Raw genomic sequence first — 19,601 nt, forward strand, 5'->3', positions numbered from 1 at the left:
TGTATGTTCAGTATTCAGAAAGAGAATATTTCCATGATATTTGGGATATCTGCCAGTGCTGAGTGCTGAGCAAGTTGAAACCAGGACATGTCATAAGGATTTTCTTCATTTTGAAAACATGGTGGACTAATAAATCGCTTTGCTTTTTTACAGGGATATGTTGGTCCTGTTGGTCAAGAAGGCATTACTGGCCCAACTGGCAGGCCTGTAAGTTTCCCTTCTCTTTTGGATGGCTTGGTTATTTCACCTACATTTGTTTTTAGTAATCTGTTTTACAACTAGATGTATTTTGCCATTTGTCAACTGGTAGGGCTGTCTTTGTAATATTACCATGCTGCCAAGCTAATATATGTGATTTCAGCATCTGATACAAACAAGATGATGAAAAAAATCATTATAATGGCATTCTACTGGAGTACAGTATACAGAGGACATCTCTACAGGAGCAGTAGACAAATCAAGTTGTAAACCAGCACTTTAACTGTCACCTCAATATTCATGTTCAGCCTTAAGTCTGCAGGAGCACCTGCTGGCTCTATCTGCTCTGTCCAGAGTGCCTGTCCCACCCATGTAAGATACATATAGATGCTTTTTTTTATACCACCCAAGTTCCTCTGCCTGATCAACAAAATTTGGAATGAGAATCTTGAAAATTTTGAAATAATAACCTTCAAAATAACAAGAATCCATAATAAAAATAATAAATATGAATATTTAAAAGTTAAAAAGAAAGGAGAAGGAACTATAACTAGACTATTCTTTCCACCTTTTGGGGAAAAGACAGCATTTTAAGTCTTGCTGCATTCTTTTCATTGCCACTCAGGAGGAAAACTTTACAGTTATGTATATCAGTATGAAGGCTTTTAATAGACTTCATATTGAATGTAATAGTTTGCCATTATCATTCAGAAAGCATTAGAAGTTGAAGATTATTTATATGTGATGTGAAATGCTGCCATCGAGATACAACATTTTTCTAAAGAATTGTAAGATTGTTACCAGCTTCAGAAACACAGTGTACGTGCAGAACTAGCAAAAAAATGCCATGGAGACAGAAAACCAGTGTATACTGTGAGAGGAGAACTAATAGGCTAATAAAGCAGATATATAACTGATGGCTTTCTTCAGTGACAGAGTGCAATGTCTGGCTCTCAACTCTTCAGTAGTGAAACACCTGCTATTACAGTGGATCAAATTGAAGAGAGTACAGCTGATTTACAGGGAGAATGCTGATAGTTAAAATTACTGAGGAAAAAACATTTACAACCTGAAGAAAACAATCAGCTTTCCAAATATAGGAATTACAAGATGTTTTCATTATTTCTTTCGTTATTATTTTTCTAATAATGTAGAAAAATTATACCCCCAGAGCTGTAAATGTTTCCACAGATGAGATTGGACTTTTCATGGGAGCAGTATACCTCTCATACACATTAATTTGCTTATTTCAATCCTAGAAGCCTAGAAAGCATGCTGGCTTAATAACTTCTCTTTTTTACAGGGACCAAGAGGTGAAAAGGGCACAAGGGGTGAAATGGTAAGTTGGAACACCTTTTGTGCTTTTGTCCTCTTGGCTGTGTAAAAGTATTCCTGTGTTACACTGAATGTGTTTCTGCATATCATGTCCTGTAGAGGAGAAGTTCAGGAAAAAACTGGAGTTGAAGGTGGGTGTCTATGCAACATATGCTGACTATAGTAGCAGTAGGCAGTACTGATAGGTAATGAAGCTGCACTCTCATTTTTCAGTAAGAGTAGTACTTTCGGTTTTGTATATTACTACATGTTTGATTTTACTTAAAAATTGATAGAACTAGTAAGGCCTCCAATTACTGAGGACTGTGCCAATTGATTGTATTTATAGCAAATGTGAATACAATGTTAGCTGATATCTGTGACATTGCTTTATATGACAGATTTATAATTGCTTCCTTTTCCAGTATCTGGCCAATGCAATCTTGTTCCTGTTGCTCTTACACTGCCTTTTGTCCCACATCACTTTCAATCATTTGGTTCCTCATCTTACTGTATTTTGGTTTAAGCATCCACCTGTGTACAATCCCAACCTAATTGCCTTATAAAACCTTTGAAAAATAAATTATAAAAATTCAAAATTAAAGAATTAAGGATTAGAATGAAGCTTGCTGTACCTGTCTCAAGGATCTTTCCTCATTGATTTTAAGGGTCTTGAGGCAATTCCTATCTCAGAGTAAGAGGAAAACTAGGCTCATAATTTGTACTACCATTAAACATTTCAACTGTGTTTTTCTCATCTTTTGTTCATAAGAATTTCTATGACAGCATAGAACTAAATGCTGACAAAAAAAAGTGATGATTTCCTAAATCATTAATTCATCTCCTAAGACTGCTTTCAGAAGAAGGTTTAATTTTAAATTATACGCAGTAGCATTAGTTTACAAATAGTTTACAATAGTTTACAATTAGTTTACAATCTTCTAGACAAGAAAAGGATGTATTTCCAAATATTTTCACAAACAAAGATGAGAAAATGATTTTCATCCAACTGTGTATTCTGAGATTAGATTTGGATCTTAAAAATTATATTGTTATTCTTCCTAGACTTGCAAAGATTTTTACTTTTCTGTAAGAGTCCAAGTTTTACTTACAGTTTTTAGTCTGTCAGGGATATAGTGTTCATTACTAGAAAGAAATGTTCTCTTATCCCCTGAAAAACATGGAATGTAAAATCATGCCTCCTTGCTTAGGTCAATGGAGAACCAAAGTTCAGCTTCTGTAGGCTATTTCTGGAGAAAAATTGATAGTCAGATCAAGAGTTTTTTGGAAAAAAAATCCAATTCCAAACATTCATATCACTTTGAAACATTTAGAAAATCATGGAATGCTTTTTAGAATATTGTTTCAGAATTCTGACATTTCTGAAAGTGTTTTCATTTACCTAGGATTTTTTATTTCATCGCATGTCATTAATAGTACATAACGGATGATAATACAGAATCATAGGATAATCCAGGTTGTTATGGATCTTGATGTATTTCATGTCCAACCTCCTGTTTAAAGTATAATCAGCTTTGAGATAAAACCACATTGTTTAACATCTTGAAAAATTCCAGGAACAGAGATTAGATAACCTTTCTTGGCAAGTGTTCCAGTGCTTGACTATCCTCAAAGTAAAATAATAATAATAATATCTATATATATGCACAGTATGATAAAGCACAATCTGTAAATTTATATTATGATCTTTTATCTTAGGTTTACAGTAATTAAGAGCCGCTGCTACACCGGATGGTATATCAGAGTACTGTATTGCAGGATGCTACTATGATTTACCCATTCTGAGACACAGTGAAATAACATCAAAATGACAGAAGTGATCAGGGAAAGCTTAATTACTTGGGATTACATTTTTTTCCTTTTTAAAATAATTTTGATTGATTTAAATCATTATTTGACTTCGTTTCTTGGAAAATTTCAAAAGTTACGGAAAATATGGAAGTCCCTGGGATTGCTCATGTTTTCAAAGTTAAGCATGTGTATCCCTGCATATAAAATCAGGGCCTTACGGTATTCGAAGATTATAGTTTGGCCTTTGGACTTCTGTACTAGCAATCAAATTGGGTGATTAAAGAATTAAAGAGCACAGTAAAACTAACATTTCTATTGTCTGCTTTTGTTACTATGAACTAGAATTATACTCAGTATACTGGAGTTATACTGGAACATTCTCACTTAAATTCTAGTATGATCAAAGGGTAAATTAAGTGGATTTGTAAAGGTAATCCTGCGCATTCCAATGAAACATTCTGCAATTAGGTTAATCCATGAAAAGTGTAACTTAACCTTATTCTGTTGCTCTATAACAGAGAGAACATTTATAACATCTCTACAGGATTTTCAACACACTCGCGCAGTTTTGCTACATTTTAAAGGCTTGTAAAAGTAATTGATATAGACCTTTGAAGTTTTAATGCATTTAAGAAATCTAATACCCCCCCCAATGCAGTTTACTACAGTTAACAAATAGCATTCACTATTTACCTTTTTTTCCACATTTTATTGGCAAGGTGACAGTAAATCAAGACAAATCACATTCATCCTTTGCAAAGTACCTTAAAATCATTGGAACAGTGCACTTTTTGATTTTTTGAAGTATTCAGTTCTGTCTCAAAAACCACTATAATTTTCAGCTGTTCTAGTCCCAAGATGGTGGAAGTCTTAAAATTGTGGCATATGCCAAGAATATAGAATATTAGATGAAGTATTCAGTCATCTGAAAAATCCACTGGAATTTCTAAATCTCAACACCCAGAGAACAAAGGCATCTATTCATCAGAGCAGTGGTTACTTAGGGACAAACTACTGAAGACTTTGTGCTTTGCTTGACTCAGTGTTTGCATAATCAAGTCCTGAATGAAGATAAACAAAAATGTCCTCACACTGTCAGATTCTTCTGTCAAGTTTCTTTTTCACACTTTCTCTTTCATTTTATATTAAACCTACTTCCCCAAGTATGGTCGTAGAGTTCAGTAATGCATCCACGTGGGACTGAAGGTATGCTGCAGCCTTCTCACAGCCCATGAGTCTGCTGATCTGCTTCATTAAACGTGGAGGTCAGCTTTCTCAACTGGTATTCAACAGCGTAGCTCTGAAACCCAGTTAATTTGTATCACCCAAGGGTCTACAACAAAACAGTGAAGTGGATGTCATCCCTGCAAACTCATCTCTCATCAGTTTTGTGATAATGAATAACAGTAATAATATTTATACCTATTTAGTAGTAATAGGATTTTAAAGAAAACTTCAAGCTGGACAGTAATCAAAATCAGAATAAAAAAGGGAAATCTAGGTACTTGCTACAGAATCTACCAGGTTTTCTGTATTACTGCATATTCTAAAATGACTTATCCTCTGATTTCCATTTTCCAATACTAATCATTGATGCCTTAATTAAATATCAGTACAAATTTACCAACAAAATGACTTAGAGTCCCTTATACAGTTACAGTTGTATGAAATGCAACTGATACATCCTGACCATATTTATTTTTAAAGTTGACTTTTAGGCTGCTTGTTCTTATGCCATCAGTGTCATCTTAGCTGTCAGAAAGCCGTATCTCTAAACTTCCAGAAATAGCTTCAGTTTCAGTTCTCTCATAGGACTTGCACAAAACATGTGTCTCTGCCTCGAAGTCATTTGTGGTCCCTTATCATAGCCTTGTTGGCACAGGTCTGGTGCTAGGAATTACATGACGGCCCCCACTTTTCACAGCCTTCACTCTCTAGCACTTGAGTCCCTCTGGTATGGCCAGGGCAGGTGATGTGCAGGCACGCTTAACCTTGTGCAGTTGTGGAGGTCATCATAATCCTCTGTCAGATTTATTCCCAGGTGGCTACCATATGCTCCACTTTATGAGTATGTATAGGGATAGTAAAAAATGCAGCTGGTATTGTCTTAATATTGATAGATTTGGAGCCTCAGTGACTTAAATAAATTGGTCCTATACACTTTGAAGTCTTCTTTATTTAAATATACATAAATCAATGTAAGATTGGATCTGGTTTTCTGGTTTTATCCACCTAGTCATTTCCAGCTGAGCCAGCTGCCTCAGCTGGTGGCAGGTTGAAGCACAGCCTGAGTTCAGCAGTTGTAGCCTGCAGTGACACTCACATTGATCTTGCTGTGAAATCTCACTGCAGGAATACTTCTTATTCCTATATTAAGTGATTTACAACTTGATACCTCTTTGACTAGATTAGCTTCACAATATTCACCAGCATTAATTACCATATCAAATAAGATTATTTCTCTTTTTTGCAGAGACTTAGCACTAGCATAACCGTATTGGTATAAGAGTGTTTTTGCTGGAACAGCTCATTGTGCTTGAATAATTGGTACAATAAGTACTAGCTAAAGAGTGTTTTGCTTAAATAAACTCAGTTATGTTAAATGGTTTTACTAATACATAATGCAGATATGGTCTGTGCCTTTCATTCCTTTTTTTTTTTTTTTTGTATTAAGCCACTGCCACTTACTCTTTCCCTTGTCATTGTTCTTGCTATTGTTTATGTTACAGCAGCTCCTAGAGGATTTAAGCATATAGAGACTGAGGAAGAGAATCTATCAGAGACAAAAGTACTACTGAATATTTACAGATGTTCATAATCATTCTATCTCAGCGTGAATAGTTGCCCAGAGAAAGGCTAAATCAGGCAGGGAGTTTATTTACATTTCATCCAAACCTGAGGGAAGACTAAAACTCAGGTATAAGGCTATGTGCACTGTAGGCACTATAAGCTAGGGAAAAGCAGCTGTTCCTTTCTCTTCTCCTCCCCACTGTAAAATCCTGCATATTAAAATAATGTCTCTTAAGGTCAGGAGCATGGGTGTAACTTCATTAATATGAAGGAAGCCTGCAATAACATCGTTAAAAATGAACCTAACATGTTCTGGCTGAAAAGTGGCACTGCTAATAAATGGAACTAATAAATGCCTAGTAGATAGATATCTGTGGAGTCAAACAGATCAGTCAGTTTTTTACAACCATCTGTAATTTTTTTACAATGCATTTATGATCGTTCATCCACTGTAGTACTTGTATCGGCAATACGCGCATAATGCTGCCACATCGTATATTAATAGTTTGTACAACTTCTATACCACAGGTAATTGAAGAAATAAGTTTTGGTAAACAGCCAACCCAAAAATTCTCACAGGAATAATCTCACATTAACAGAGTGTACTACTTTAAGAATAATAACTAATAATCTACAGTTTTACTGAGACCTTTATCACAATAATTTTCACTTCACTTTATGTACTATGGCATTTTGTGATTAAAAATATATATTTATATAAAAGCTGAAATGTTCATCTATAACCACTGTATTTTATTTACATTTCTTCCAGGGACCTCAGGGACCTCAGGGCCAGCCAGGGCCACCTGTAAGTGTATTAAAAATGCCTGTATTTTTGTATTGTGATTGCATCAAATAAACATGTGAAGCACCTAATCTGTGATTTCTCCCATTTTCTAGGGACCACCTGGACCACCAGGACCAAGAGTAAGTACTGTAAGTTCCCTAACTACAATATAAGCCTCTGATGAAGGTGAAAATACAGGATCGTCTTCAAATGTGTTGCTTATTCTGTCACTGTAAGTGAAATGCAAATACATTTTTCTACAATTTCCATTGGTACAGTAATACAGGTTTTGGACCTACCACGTTACACTGTTGGCTCTGTTCTACCACATTGTTGAGTCCTTAACAGGCAATGTTCATGGGCATGCTCATACTTTTAATATGGGTTAACTCCGTCATACTCTAAAAGGTTTTTCTGCTGTTCTGTATTTGAACACACAGAAAGACAGCAACAGGAAAGTTTGTGTTATTTCTGGCCCTGCTTTTCTTCCTATATATATATATCTACGTACACAAATACAGTTAATCTGTTAAGGGATTGTGCCACTTAAGACAAACTCAGTATTTGAAGTGTTTTAGAAACAACTGGAAGACCTATTTGTTTGTATGGGTTTCTTAATTCTTTAAAAATAAATAAACCTGGTATCTGCTACGTACATCACACAAACTGTAGGGAATGAAGATACTATTTGAAAAGTAAGTTTTTACAATGAATTATTTTCTGAAAATGACAAAATTATGACCATCTGTATGCTTCTACAAGAATACTGAAAAATTTACTTACCTGTAGTTTAGAATATTTCTATTCATTTTTATGTTCTGAAATATCTGTTTTTATTTTTCAGAAACTTGTGGATATTAATGCTGCTGTTCAAGCTTTGATTGAGTCAAATGCTGCACTGCAGATGGAGGTAATGAATCTCACTGTATTTACATTATCATTTATATATGCAATTATAAAGAGACTATTTAAGGAAATATCAAGGCTTCTTTAGAAAAACAATTTAAAACAAATCAATGATTACAAGCAATTACTGTAGAATATAATTAAACATGTTGAGATACACAGGATACAGTTTAAAAAGAATTAAGGAAAAACAATTTCTATCTTTTTATCACAATTAGCAGTGATGAAAATTTATCAAATATCACACATAGTGGACTGTAACTGTTCAGCTACAGATTATAGTGACATTTAGGCCCTGATCCAAAAAATACTGGCACACATACTTAATTTTATGCAAGTATGTGGTCTCAGTGGAAAAAAAAAACAACACCTCCTTTCATGTGTGAAGTCAAATATATTTGCATTTAATTTCTAGGATAAGTCTTAAGAGTAGATTTCACTACTCAAAATCTAAAACCGATGCGTATACTTTTATTTTTTTTCTCCCATATCCATATTTCTGTCAATGTGTTATATTGTTGTATTTGCATGATCTTCAACTGCCTGTAACTTCACTGCTCTGATAATTTTAATAAAATGCACTAATGTGTTTATTGGAATATGTTATTCTTACCCTGTTTTGTATGGCTGATGGCATATATTATAAATATTTTGCTTCTGTCTGGCTCTTCAATGGCCACTTGATGTTTACTGCATATACTGCTGTTGTGATACTTCTCTGTGGTAACACATTTGCTAATGGCCCCTGGCAGAGATACCAGAATACTGAAGTAACTTTACTAGATCACAGTACAGAGATATACAAAACGCTGCACTACCTTAGCAATTTACTGCACAGCATCAAGAACCCCCTTGGCACACGAGATAACCCAGCACGCATCTGCAGGGATTTGCTTAGCTGTGAACGTAAAGTGTCAGATGGTAAGTGTCCACTTTCATCAAAGCTTGAACGTAACTAGGCTTTGAAATACATTGCTGCCAAATGATACGGTCTATATCCAGATTTGGATGTGTAGGCTTTTTATTAGATTCTGTTGCAGTTTGTCACAACTATCTTTGTTTTATCTTTATTTATGATGCAATTTCTGGATTTTAAAGATTGAAGTATGTAGCTACCTCGTATTATATAGATATTAGATAGAGATTATATATAAAAGCAAACAAAAGTGTCCAGAAATTTTGAAAATGAATCTCATTTTGTGATCAAACACTTTCTGAATATTTAGAGCCAATTTGGAATGAGTTTTGTGTGGATCACATTCTAGATTACTAATAAGAAAATTGTATACAATAGACTACCACTGTCAGATACACTGATAGCTATTGATATCTTAGAAGATGTTGAATCAATAATTCAAAAAAAATATTTAATGTGTAATGTCAATTCTGTGACATAACTCTCATTCTGATGATTAATAAAATAAATACCTGTAAACATCCCTATTATCAAGTGTTAGCATTAACTAAAGAGGAAACGGGAAATGAAATTAAAGATCACAGGGAAATCCCTGTTCCTTAGCATAGGTAAGGACAGATCAGCTCTCCAAGATGAGGCTAACACTTATTAGAACTGTGAACTTCTAAAAAGATTTCCTTTAGGGCCACAGAGGTCACTGACAGTCCTTCACTTCAGAGGATTACGCACACATGTAAACTGGATGGCCCAGGCTCACCTAGCACGTCATACAAAGTGTCTGATGGGAGAAAGAGTGGAAAAAGACAAGCTCTATGAGTTGCTGTGAGAGGAAAAGAATTTAGATTTCTGAATATATTCTGGGTGTAAAGCCAAGGCCAAGGAAAAAGTTAAGTTTTCATACATAAAGAGCAGACTGCAAATGCCATTTATTCTCAGTACTTAGCTGTAGAAAGACAGGACATTTTTGAAAACGTAACCATATTCAGAAGTTATTGCATATGCAGTCAGAACTGAATGGCTATGATAATTTTGCTCAGCATTCATTATTAATAGAATTATGGTAGTGGAAAGACTTTCATGTTCCCTTTCTATCTATTTCCCACTGAAGCTATGGTAATAATAAATCTAATGCTTGCTAAGAATTACAATTATTTTAGCAAATTGTTTAGTAACAATTATAATTTGGGTTCATTTTCTATCTGGGATTATGTACTAATAGGAAAATACTGGATTGACCCAAATATTGGCTGTCCTTCTGATGCCATTGAAGTTTTCTGCAACTTCACTGCAGGTGGTCAGACGTGTTTAACACCACCATCTGTGACAAAGGTATGCATTGCTTCCTGGGAGGTTCTGTTTGTGCTGAAACTTCAAGCAAATGATTGCTTGTTGACTCAATTCATGAGAAGATGTTAAATTTCATGGGAGTGTGGGGGCTGAACGGGTGTTATGTGCATCTTTGTGAAGGACGTGTTATATGTTCTGGTAAGGAAGTTGCAGAATATCTGGAGACAATGTATGCTACTGTAACTGTTACTTTCTTCATTTACTCATCTTCCATGCTAAAGGAATTCTTTCAATTTGCTTTATACCTTTCTAAAAATGGCATAAAAATAAGCCTGGAATGCTTCTAAGCTACATTAGTAACTTGTCACTCAGGGCAGGTAAGTGTGTAACACTGACGTCATTGCAATGGGAAGGAAAAAAATTATCAATGCTTTTCAACACCTACCTACTGTTAAATGCCTTGTTAGGTAACGACTGGTTTCCTTTATGTCATTAGCCCATGCTGCCCATTACGTGTGGTCCTTAAACCACTGGGAGTAGAGATTTTACATTTATGGAGTTTTGCATATCTACTTCAGCCATCGAAGAGCATCAGAAATAACATAAAGCTCCATATGCATTCCTACGTTTGGAAGATTCCTGAATATGACCTAGTCTTGAAGAAATTCTTGTTGAGGAATGCATAACTGTATTTTTTGTCTAAAATCAAAGTATGCTTATAATTTTCAGGCTATTAACAGGATGTAGGTATTGACAGCCAGAACCTGTGGTCTAAGAAGACTAATGAGCAGAAAGGTGCAAATGCAGTTCAAGCACTGCTGCTGCTATTATCTTTTTTTTTTTTTTTTGAATCACAAAATTCTTTGTCTCAGTTTCCTTATTTAAAAATAGTGTTTTCTGCCTAGCTATGTTTCAACAGTATTGTAAGCATTAGCAAATGTTTCTTTTTAAGCTTTGAAAATGTCCAGGGAAAGTTTCTTTTTGAATTAAGCACTCTAACAGGACCTAGTAGTTCTCCTGAAAAATACAAATGATGCTCTTCGTCACTGAGCCCCATGTATAAACGTGTGTACATGCTCCTATGTGTAAATACTGCACAAGGATATGCATGTCACTTCGCGTTGCGGTGGCCGTTTGGCTTGGCCCAGCTGTCAGTCTAACAGTGTGTTTCTTTTGGAACTTAGCTGGAATTTGGCATTGGAAAAGTGCAGATGAACTTTCTTCATTTACTGAGCTCAGAAGCAACCCACAGCATCACAGTTCACTGTCTCAACACACCGATGTGGGAATTAAATGAGGCAGGTGGCCAGAAAACGTCTGTTAGCTTCAAAGGCTGGAATGGTCAAGTATTTAAAGCAAATACGCTGCTCGAACCGAAGGTGCTGGTGGATGAATGCATGGTAAATACTTCTTAGCATTAGCATCATGAAAACCATAATGGAGTCACTGTATAGGCAACATTAACTTTCAGCAAATAATCTTTGAGAACAATTTTTTCCTGCTGTTGTGACAATCACTTAGATTTATATGCCTTGAAACTTATTTCTTACATTGTTCTGCATATTTATGCATACACCAACCTTTTGCTATTCAGTACATCTACTCAAGTACAAAAGCGATTCCACTAACACAGAGCTTGTACGTGTTGTTCACATTAAGTAACAAATATTTTAAGACTCTACTAAGACTCTGAAGAGAGATGGGAACAGAAATAAGAAGGTCCTCGAGGGAATTTTAGGAATGGTTACTCTCAAAATGAAAATTATGACTTCATATAAGTGATAGTTCGCTTGAGGTTATGTAACACAAAATCTCAGTTTTGAAGAAGCTGGTAATTATTTTTGGATAACTAATTATCATTACATTAATTGACTATGAGACAATTATTTTTTATAAGGTGAATTTAGCAAGAGATCTAAGAAGCTGCATGAGCCCAGGGCTGCTTGCAAAGTGGCAGGCTCTCTCCCCTGAGCCCTGTTGCCCTGCATTTGCATCAGCCCCAGCTGTATTCTGGAGTGGGCTGAGAAGTCACAGTTTTGCCGTGAGTGCCTGTGATGTTCTGTGGGAGAAATGGCTTTTGTTATGTTACACAGCTTCTTTATGAACTGCTGGGAGAAGAAATGTTTCTGTACATTTCTCCTCTCACTCCTTAAGCACAGCTTACATTTGTGTTTTGAACCTCATCTTTGATATGAATTTAATATTCTGCTTCTGTGTGTTGCAGATTCAAGATGGCAGCTGGCGTAAGACACAGTTCTTTTTTCACACTCAGGACACTAATCAGCTTCCAGTTGTTCAGGTTAACACACTTCCTCATCTTAAACCAGGGCAGCAGTACTTCATAGAAAGTGGGTCAGTGTGCTTCTTTTAAAGGTTCTGTCCTGGTTCTTTTTGTATCAGCATGGAATTGCTGCAAAGATTGAGTGCAAGAGTAATGACCTATTATAGGCAAAATTGCTATGAAACTGAAGATTCATTTTGAACGGTGCTGGTTGAAGAACTTCAGGAAGAAAAGACTTCCTCCTAAGGAGAAATGGCATTTCAAAATAAAGAAAATAAAGAAAGAGAAGACTACAAGGATTTTCCTAAAGTATTTAAATCTCTTTTTAATACTGGTTGGTGCTTTCTTGCATAATTTCCTGAAATTGAATATCTGAGCATGGAATTTTTCAGGACCTCTAGTGTTCTTGGCAATCATCTGTTTAACAGCACTGCAAAAAAACACCCCAAGGAAAGCTGGAGACATACAATACTAAGGAGCAATACTGGCTAATGCTCCTAAATGTGCAATAGCTTATATATGAAAAGTGAATTATGCCACAGTACAATACATCGTCTTTTCTTAAACGTTAAGTTTTATTATAGTCCTTTGTGGACACATTCATCTTAACAGATGGCACACTACCTCTTATGTGTTTCCTGTCCGTGTTGCCTGGGTGCTCTTCACAACACAAGGTGCTGGTGGCCTTAACAGAGATTATTTGAGACCCTTTTTATCTTTCAGACTGTATGTGCTGGTTACATCAGGATATGTTTCTGTTGTCAAGGTACTTATTTTAAATCGTTGGTCACATACTTCAGTACAATTAAAACATTATTTATGTGGATTTCTTGTTTAAATATTTTTATGTACTGTTGCAGAAATGGTATATAAGACAGCGCGTTGTATATGATGCATATAGTCAGAACAGAGCGTTACAACCATTGTAAAAGTTGTTGTTAGAAGAGCTACCTGCAGTAGTTTTGAGTTTTAGATTCTGAATGCCAAAGGCATATTAAGATGATGATATATTGTGTATATATTTTGTAACTTGTTAAACAAATTACTACAGCATCTCTTCTGAAAGACTGCTGTTAAATTATAATCAACATTTCATCAATTTAGAAAATTCATTTTTTGCAATATTATTAGATCACTTGTTTCCTTAAATTAAGCCTAAAATGTTCAACCATCTTTATTAAAAACAAACAAACAAAAAAAAAAACAATTTTACCATTAGGAAAAGCACTCTTTTATAACTATTTTATAATGACATATCTATTATCAATCCAAAGTCTACTGAGGAAGATGGCAGATAAGTGGAAAATGATACCAAACCATACTGCAAAGCAGGGAAGTATTCAAACAACTGGTTTAATTGTCTTGATCCACAGGAAAGCATACTTAAGCTATAATAAAATAAGCTTCCGAATTGTATGTTTATCTTTTACTCTTGTTTTGATACTGTATAGTTCATTCTCAGCAATGATGGAAATCCTCTCGAAGGGTACTTTTTAGGTGCTAGTGCTTTGTTTTCCAAGGGGAAATGCCATGGAATATTGCACAAGTATTTACTTTTTACAAGGTAAAGTACGTGTATATCCTATGTTTTTGATTAAAGCGTTTTGTTCCCAGTGAGAAAATCTGATCAAAGACTATGTAAGATCATTGACTGACAATAAAGGTTATAGAAAATTCCTTCCTGTCGCTTTTGCATTTTCAAGATTGCTACTTCTTGCCAGCATCACTTGATGTTTGCTCTTAGTTTGTACTTCTTGCCAGCATCACTTGATGTTTGCTCTTAGTTTGTCTTTGGAGCTGATGTGATAAATATATATATATTGTAAGAATGTTAGAAAATGTTCTGCCTCGTGTATTTTTTAATCTTCTTGCCTTACTTTTGGAAATTATTTATAGCATGTATTTGTTTCTTAGTTTCTATCAGAAATCATCTATTTTAAAAACAAATGCCTTAAAGCATTATTAGCCTGCTCAGGTGTAAATATCTTAATTTCTGTGATTGAGGCAAAAATGCAGATCCCGTGCCAACAGCACAAAGACCTTGTGCACCAGTAGTGTACTGTGGTGCTTGAGGTGGAGGCTGCCAGAAACAGTTGGCTGAAAGCATCCTTTTTGACAGTGCACTTTATACGTAGTGCAGCAGGAGTTCTGGAAAGCTGTTTGCCTACAACCACCTGAGCTCTTCAAAGCATTCCGAGGAGCTCTGGCACACCTCTGTCCCACAGTGTTGTGGAGGTACCTTCCCTCAGCTGTTAGTTTTTGATGGCTTGAGACAATCACCTCTTTTGTTACCCTGAATTTTAGAGCGAGCCCTGAGCTAGGCTGCGGCTGTGTGTCAGAACGCTGCGGGTCCTGCTGAGGCAGGGAGCATTTCCACCGGGGAGGGCTGCGGAGGCCGCCGCAGGCCGCCAGGCGGCGCCGTCGACCGGGGAAAGGCCGCGGCCGGGCTCGCCCCGTCGGGCCCCGCGTGTAGAGGCGGCGCCGCGCAGTCATGGCGGGGCAGGGCGGCCCCGGGAGCCCCGGGCGGGCGGCCGGGGGGCGGAAGATGTCCTTGCAGAGGTAGGGGCGCGGGGACGGGGTGGCCTCGCATCCCCCGGGCTGCACCCTCGGCTCCCCTCGCGGCTGCGGCCCGGCCCGAGGGGCGCCTCCCGGGGGCTCCGGGACCGCCGGGGGGAAGCTGCGGCCCGGTCCGGGCCTCCTCGCAAGCGAGGCCGCTGCTCCGGGCCGGGCCTGCTCAGCGGGGTCCGAGCCCTTCGGCACCGCCTGCCCCGGGGCATCCTCGCTCCTGCCGCCGCGCCTGGGGAGGGAGCGGCGGTGCGGCGGCATGCGGCCGGCCTGGCTGCCCGACAGGGTGCGGGGCGGTTGGGCAGCGGCAGGGGCTGGGAGGGAGGGAGGGAGGCACCGCGTGGTCTCTGCCCGCTCGCGTTGGATGCTGCGGAGCAGTATTTAAGATGTGAAAAAACGATGGGAGGCAAGGGTAGTGGCTGTTTCAGGCTCAGTCTGGCAGCTCGTGCAAGCGCTCCTCGTGCTCGCCCTCTCCTCTTCAAAAGAGGGGAGATGTCATTCTTGTACCGGCCTGGTTAAAACGCAGGAGGCTGTGTGTGTGCAGGAGAACACAGCGAGGCTGTGCTTGGTACCAGGGTTTGTAGGGCATGCCCCTTGTGCCTGTGGTGTGCGCCCTCAACACGGGCCTGCCCAGCTGCCAGCCGGCTCTTCTGCGGGCTGTATCAGCGTGGGTTTCCTGCCCTGCTGTGGAAAGGGGATGTTCAGGTCGTGGTGTGAACCCCAGACACTAATGCACCTAGTTTTAGACAGGTGAAAAGTGATAATGCACATTATGAGTCATATAAATGCAGAAAGGCACTGATAGAGCAGGCTGCAAAGCATAAAGTGATGCAGCCTTGCTGTGCTTCCAGCCCTGCATTAGCTTTGGTGTTCCTTAAAGCATCTCTGCGGTGCATTTTAACATAGGTAGGACCCCAGTAAGTGTTCGGAGATACCGTAGCTCATGTTACTGTGTCCGCTAGCTTATCTAATCCAAGCTATCCGTGTTCTCCCTCCCTCCTTTCAAGGTTCAGGTAACATTATCCAAACGTGACGGCTGATGGCACTGTGCCTGCCTGTTGGGTGGTGCCCTCCCAAGCCAGTGCCAGCCGGGCACAAAGATGCCGCTTTCCTAAGGGATATTTTCTGCTTCTTTCAGATGTGAAACGTGTAGTGAAGAGGAAGCTAAGTACAGATGTCCACGATGCATGAAATATTCATGCAGGTATCTATTATCTAAATGAAACTGTTATGTTTCTTGTGCCAAACGTGGTGTATTAATGGTTCTTTCTTGTGTCATTTCAGTCTATCGTGTGTAAAGAAGCATAAGCTTGCACTGAGCTGTAATGGAATCAGGGATAAAACATCGTTTATCTCCGTAAATGAATTTACCGACTTGAACCTTCTGAGCGGTAAGAATATTCCTTGTGCTTTTTAAAATTCACCATTTTTAGTAGGTTAGCGCTACTTTTTTTTTCTGTTCTGTTTTTTGCTTTCAGATTACCGTTTCCTGGAAGATGTAGGAAGGACAGCTGATGCTGCGGCTCGAGATCTTTCTGTGCACAGGCCATCAACAAATAAATTTGTAAGTTTTAAACTATCAACTTGGTCTGTTGGAGATAGGGTTGACCGCATTTACATTCCCACTGAGACAGTCCCAGTACAGATTTCAGAGCTGATACCCCTACTGTGAAGGTATGAATTACCCTGGGATTTAGAGCCAGAAATCAATACAGGTCTCCAGGTTTATGTAATAGTAGTATCAATGGCTACATCCAGTTGCTTAGAAGAATAAATTGCTAACTGTCTATACATTCTTAAAATACTTGATGCGTGACTGTTCTTGTTGGTTGAAGATGATAGATGTGTGTTAAGAGAGCCTGATTTCTCCTTTGTACCTCCACAACTTTTCTGAATTTTTACATACAATATTCTCATGTAAACAACATGGGATTTTTTTGGCATTTTTTGGCCTAAAAATTACTACACGCTTCCCCATTTACCAAACCAAGCTAACTAGAGTTCTGCAAAGAATAAATCTAAGCAACTGTGAAGTAAAAGCTAACATGCTAAGGATGAAAGGTGATTTTTCTTGAAACTGCTCCAGTTCCAGTAGAGCATCAATGAGATCATGGAATTAGATGTTATTTCCTGAAAGCCCTATGACAGAACAGGGAAGACCAGAATCAAAAAGTATAAAAACCAAAATGCACTCCAAAATACATTGTCTCATTTGTGTGCCAGAAAAAGGCTTAAGGGCCCTGTTTTCCAATCCTGTGATGATACTTTTTAATTTAGCACTCAACTCCTCAGCTGGAGAGAATTCATGTTGATTTTTTACTGCCAAGTAGATTTAGAAGCCTTCATCTGTCTCAAGCTGCTGTCATACTCTGTATTATAACCACGTCTTGAAAATGTGCATTGAAGATGGTGAGGTACTCCATAGGTAGCAGTTTTTTGAGGGGAATATTAGGCGTGTTTGCAGGATGATATCCTTCATCCTACCTGCCGATAGGATTTTGTCGGGGGGCTGATGCAGTGCTTGTGCATCCCATCCGCTACCAGGGTTGTAGCTCTAAAACCAGCTCAGAGGGTGGTTTTACACCCATGGTGGGTGTTTGTGGCTTTCACAGTATGTTGAAGATCTTTAAGTGGAAAGAGGTCATTGGCACGTTGTTTTTAACTGGAAAACTTCACCTGAAAGCGTTCCAGGTAGTGTCCAGGCTTGCTTTATTGACTTGTTCACTCACAGTGTTTTGTTTTTTTCAAAAGCCAAAGTTCGACATTAAATGTGGCTTTTGCTATAATGTTGCCATAATTCCTTTAACGTTTACTCTTCATTTTTTGCTTTAATTTTCTGGCTTTGTGTATATTATTCAGATTCAAAAAAATATATTTTTATGTTTTGCTAGATAAATTACTTGCGAAACAGAGCTCGAAGGCATAACATCAACCTGAAGACGCTGCCCATTGGATTTACAAAAAGAAGAGAAAATTCAACCATCTTCAATAAGAAGTGAGTCTTCAGTTGGTTAGTCAGCAATGTTTTGCTTTCACTGAACACATAGTGATGGGAATCTAAATTCGTGCTGATAGGCTTCCTTTTAAAATCTGTTATGCTTTTTTTTTACAAAAGCTATTTAGATATAATATCACCTGCTGCAGCAGGTTTTTCATTTTTAGTCTCTTTGAGCTCAGTTTTACAGCTTATGCAATTCATACTTTAGTTTGAAAAATACCAACATTAAGTAGGAGGAGGAGAAATTAGCATTGTTGTGATTTTCTTCAGTTAAATGGGATTCTGAAGGTTTTGGGGGGTTTTGTTGTTGGAAGAAGAAAACATTCCTTTAAAGGTTTATGATAGAAGACTGATGTAGAATGGTTGCTGAAAAATCCTCTCTAAAAATAGCTGTCTTTAAGGCTGAAAGGAGTGCTTCCAGTCCAGTTACCTGCTGCACGCCATCTTAGGTTTGGCATGCTGGAGTGTGTGCACACAGCTTAGACAAGCGCAGACAGACGTGAACTCAGGAAGAAGGCTAAGATTAAGGCGACTTCAGATGTGCTTTCTTTTATCTACTCATGGGTTTTCTCTGGAATCCAGACTTTGTGTTTTAAAGCATTTTTGTTTGTTTTCGGTTTTGTTTTTTTACTGTGAAAAAAGTACTGCAGAGTACTGGGTTACAACAGGAAACAGGACAAGTTCAGCTTGAAGATCTCTGCTTCTTGCAGTGATTAGATATGCTGGCTATCCTTGCTGGCTCCTCCTCTTCTGTTCCTCATATCCTTAGTTCTGGTGGCAAGTTCTGGTTTCAATATGCATTTTTCCCTCTGGTCTTGTGATTTGTAAACCACAATCTAAAGAGCAGTGGCTGGAAGGGGTGAGGTGCCCGTGGCTGGGGAGCAGCCACCAGGTGTCTCTCTCTAATAACCAACCTGAAAGGCTGCTCAGCACACTTCCCGGGATCATCCGCTATCATCTCTCATCTCTGCTGTTCTGAGACACGAGCTTTTTGTTTTGTTTTGTTTTTAGCATAAATATCTTAATTTTTAGCGGAACATAAGGCATAAAAAAGCTGTAGAAGTGTAACCTTTAACAGTTACGTAATTTGCAAGCTCTGCCAGAGCAAATCCATGACAGACCCATGGAAAGAAAGGAAATGTGGGGTGTTTTCTCCATCACTGGGGATCTCTCTAGCCACTTGAGCAGAGGCTGCCCGCCTCTGTACTGCCTTCCTTTGCTTTGGCCACATGTTCAGCCTTTTACAGATACCTTGTGTGGGGCTCGTGCTATTGAAGTATCTCAGGCCAAGCTGGGGCATCTCCTCAATGTTGTGGATAAAACAAAATAGGCATCCCTGGCAGTATGGGGTAAAGGAGTAGCGTTATAGAGCCAGAGCAAGGGCAGAAGGCCCAGAGGTAGTGGGATCAGCAGCTAGGTGTCTACAGACAGAAGAGGCACAGATGCAGGGTTTTTGACCCTATTGTAGGATCCTGGGCACGGTGCAATCCTGTGCTGACAGGAATTTGCCTTTGTGCAACATGTTCTTCAGTTCCTTTTCTCTAGAAAGTCTTTTTGGGTACGTACTGAAACGTACCTTCCGTTGATAACAAATGAAGCTTTAAGCAGGTTCCATTCTCACGTGCTTCTGTTTAGCAGGAGCAGATTTAAAACCTAACAGGATGGGGCAACAGAAGTGACATTGGCAATCAGGCATGGAAGTATCTCACAGGCTGTCTGGGATGATGCCTTACCCCAGGGCCTCATG

At 38.4% G+C, this 19,601-nt stretch overlaps 2 protein-coding genes across 3 annotated transcripts in view; both read left to right on the forward strand.

Moving 5' to 3' along the window:
- COL24A1 (collagen type XXIV alpha 1 chain) overlaps positions 1–13,968 on the forward strand; it is a 130,480-nt gene extending 116,512 nt beyond the window's left edge. Inside the window, exons 52-60 of one of the 2 annotated variants that reach the window (XM_035333324.1) lie at positions 154–207; positions 1,502–1,537; positions 6,887–6,922; positions 7,015–7,041; positions 7,746–7,811; positions 8,560–8,728; positions 9,943–10,052; positions 11,195–11,410; positions 12,235–13,968. In XM_035333324.1, coding sequence (XP_035189215.1) covers positions 154–207; positions 1,502–1,537; positions 6,887–6,922; positions 7,015–7,041; positions 7,746–7,811; positions 8,560–8,728; positions 9,943–10,052; positions 11,195–11,410; positions 12,235–12,381 — 861 coding nt within the window. In that variant the 3' untranslated portion in view covers positions 12,382–13,968. Of the gene's footprint in view, positions 1–153; positions 208–1,501; positions 1,538–6,886; positions 6,923–7,014; positions 7,042–7,745; positions 7,812–8,559; positions 8,729–9,942; positions 10,053–11,194; positions 11,411–12,234 lie in introns of those variants that run through there. The other variant, XM_035333325.1, reaches the window with a different exon arrangement.
- Positions 13,969–14,767: 799 nt separating this feature from the next.
- The window catches only part of ZNHIT6 (zinc finger HIT-type containing 6), a 33,033-nt gene continuing 28,199 nt past the window's right edge, over positions 14,768–19,601 (forward strand). Inside the window, exons 1-5 of the mRNA XM_035333478.1 lie at positions 14,768–14,850; positions 15,995–16,060; positions 16,141–16,247; positions 16,335–16,420; positions 17,748–17,851. Of these exons, the coding sequence (XP_035189369.1) occupies positions 14,783–14,850; positions 15,995–16,060; positions 16,141–16,247; positions 16,335–16,420; positions 17,748–17,851 (431 nt within the window). The 5' untranslated portion in view covers positions 14,768–14,782. The remainder of the gene's footprint in view (positions 14,851–15,994; positions 16,061–16,140; positions 16,248–16,334; positions 16,421–17,747; positions 17,852–19,601) is intronic.

The sequence above is a fragment of the Oxyura jamaicensis genome, chromosome 8, assembly GCF_011077185.1.
Source record: "Oxyura jamaicensis isolate SHBP4307 breed ruddy duck chromosome 8, BPBGC_Ojam_1.0, whole genome shotgun sequence".
Classification (NCBI taxonomy): Eukaryota; Metazoa; Chordata; class Aves; order Anseriformes; family Anatidae; genus Oxyura; species Oxyura jamaicensis.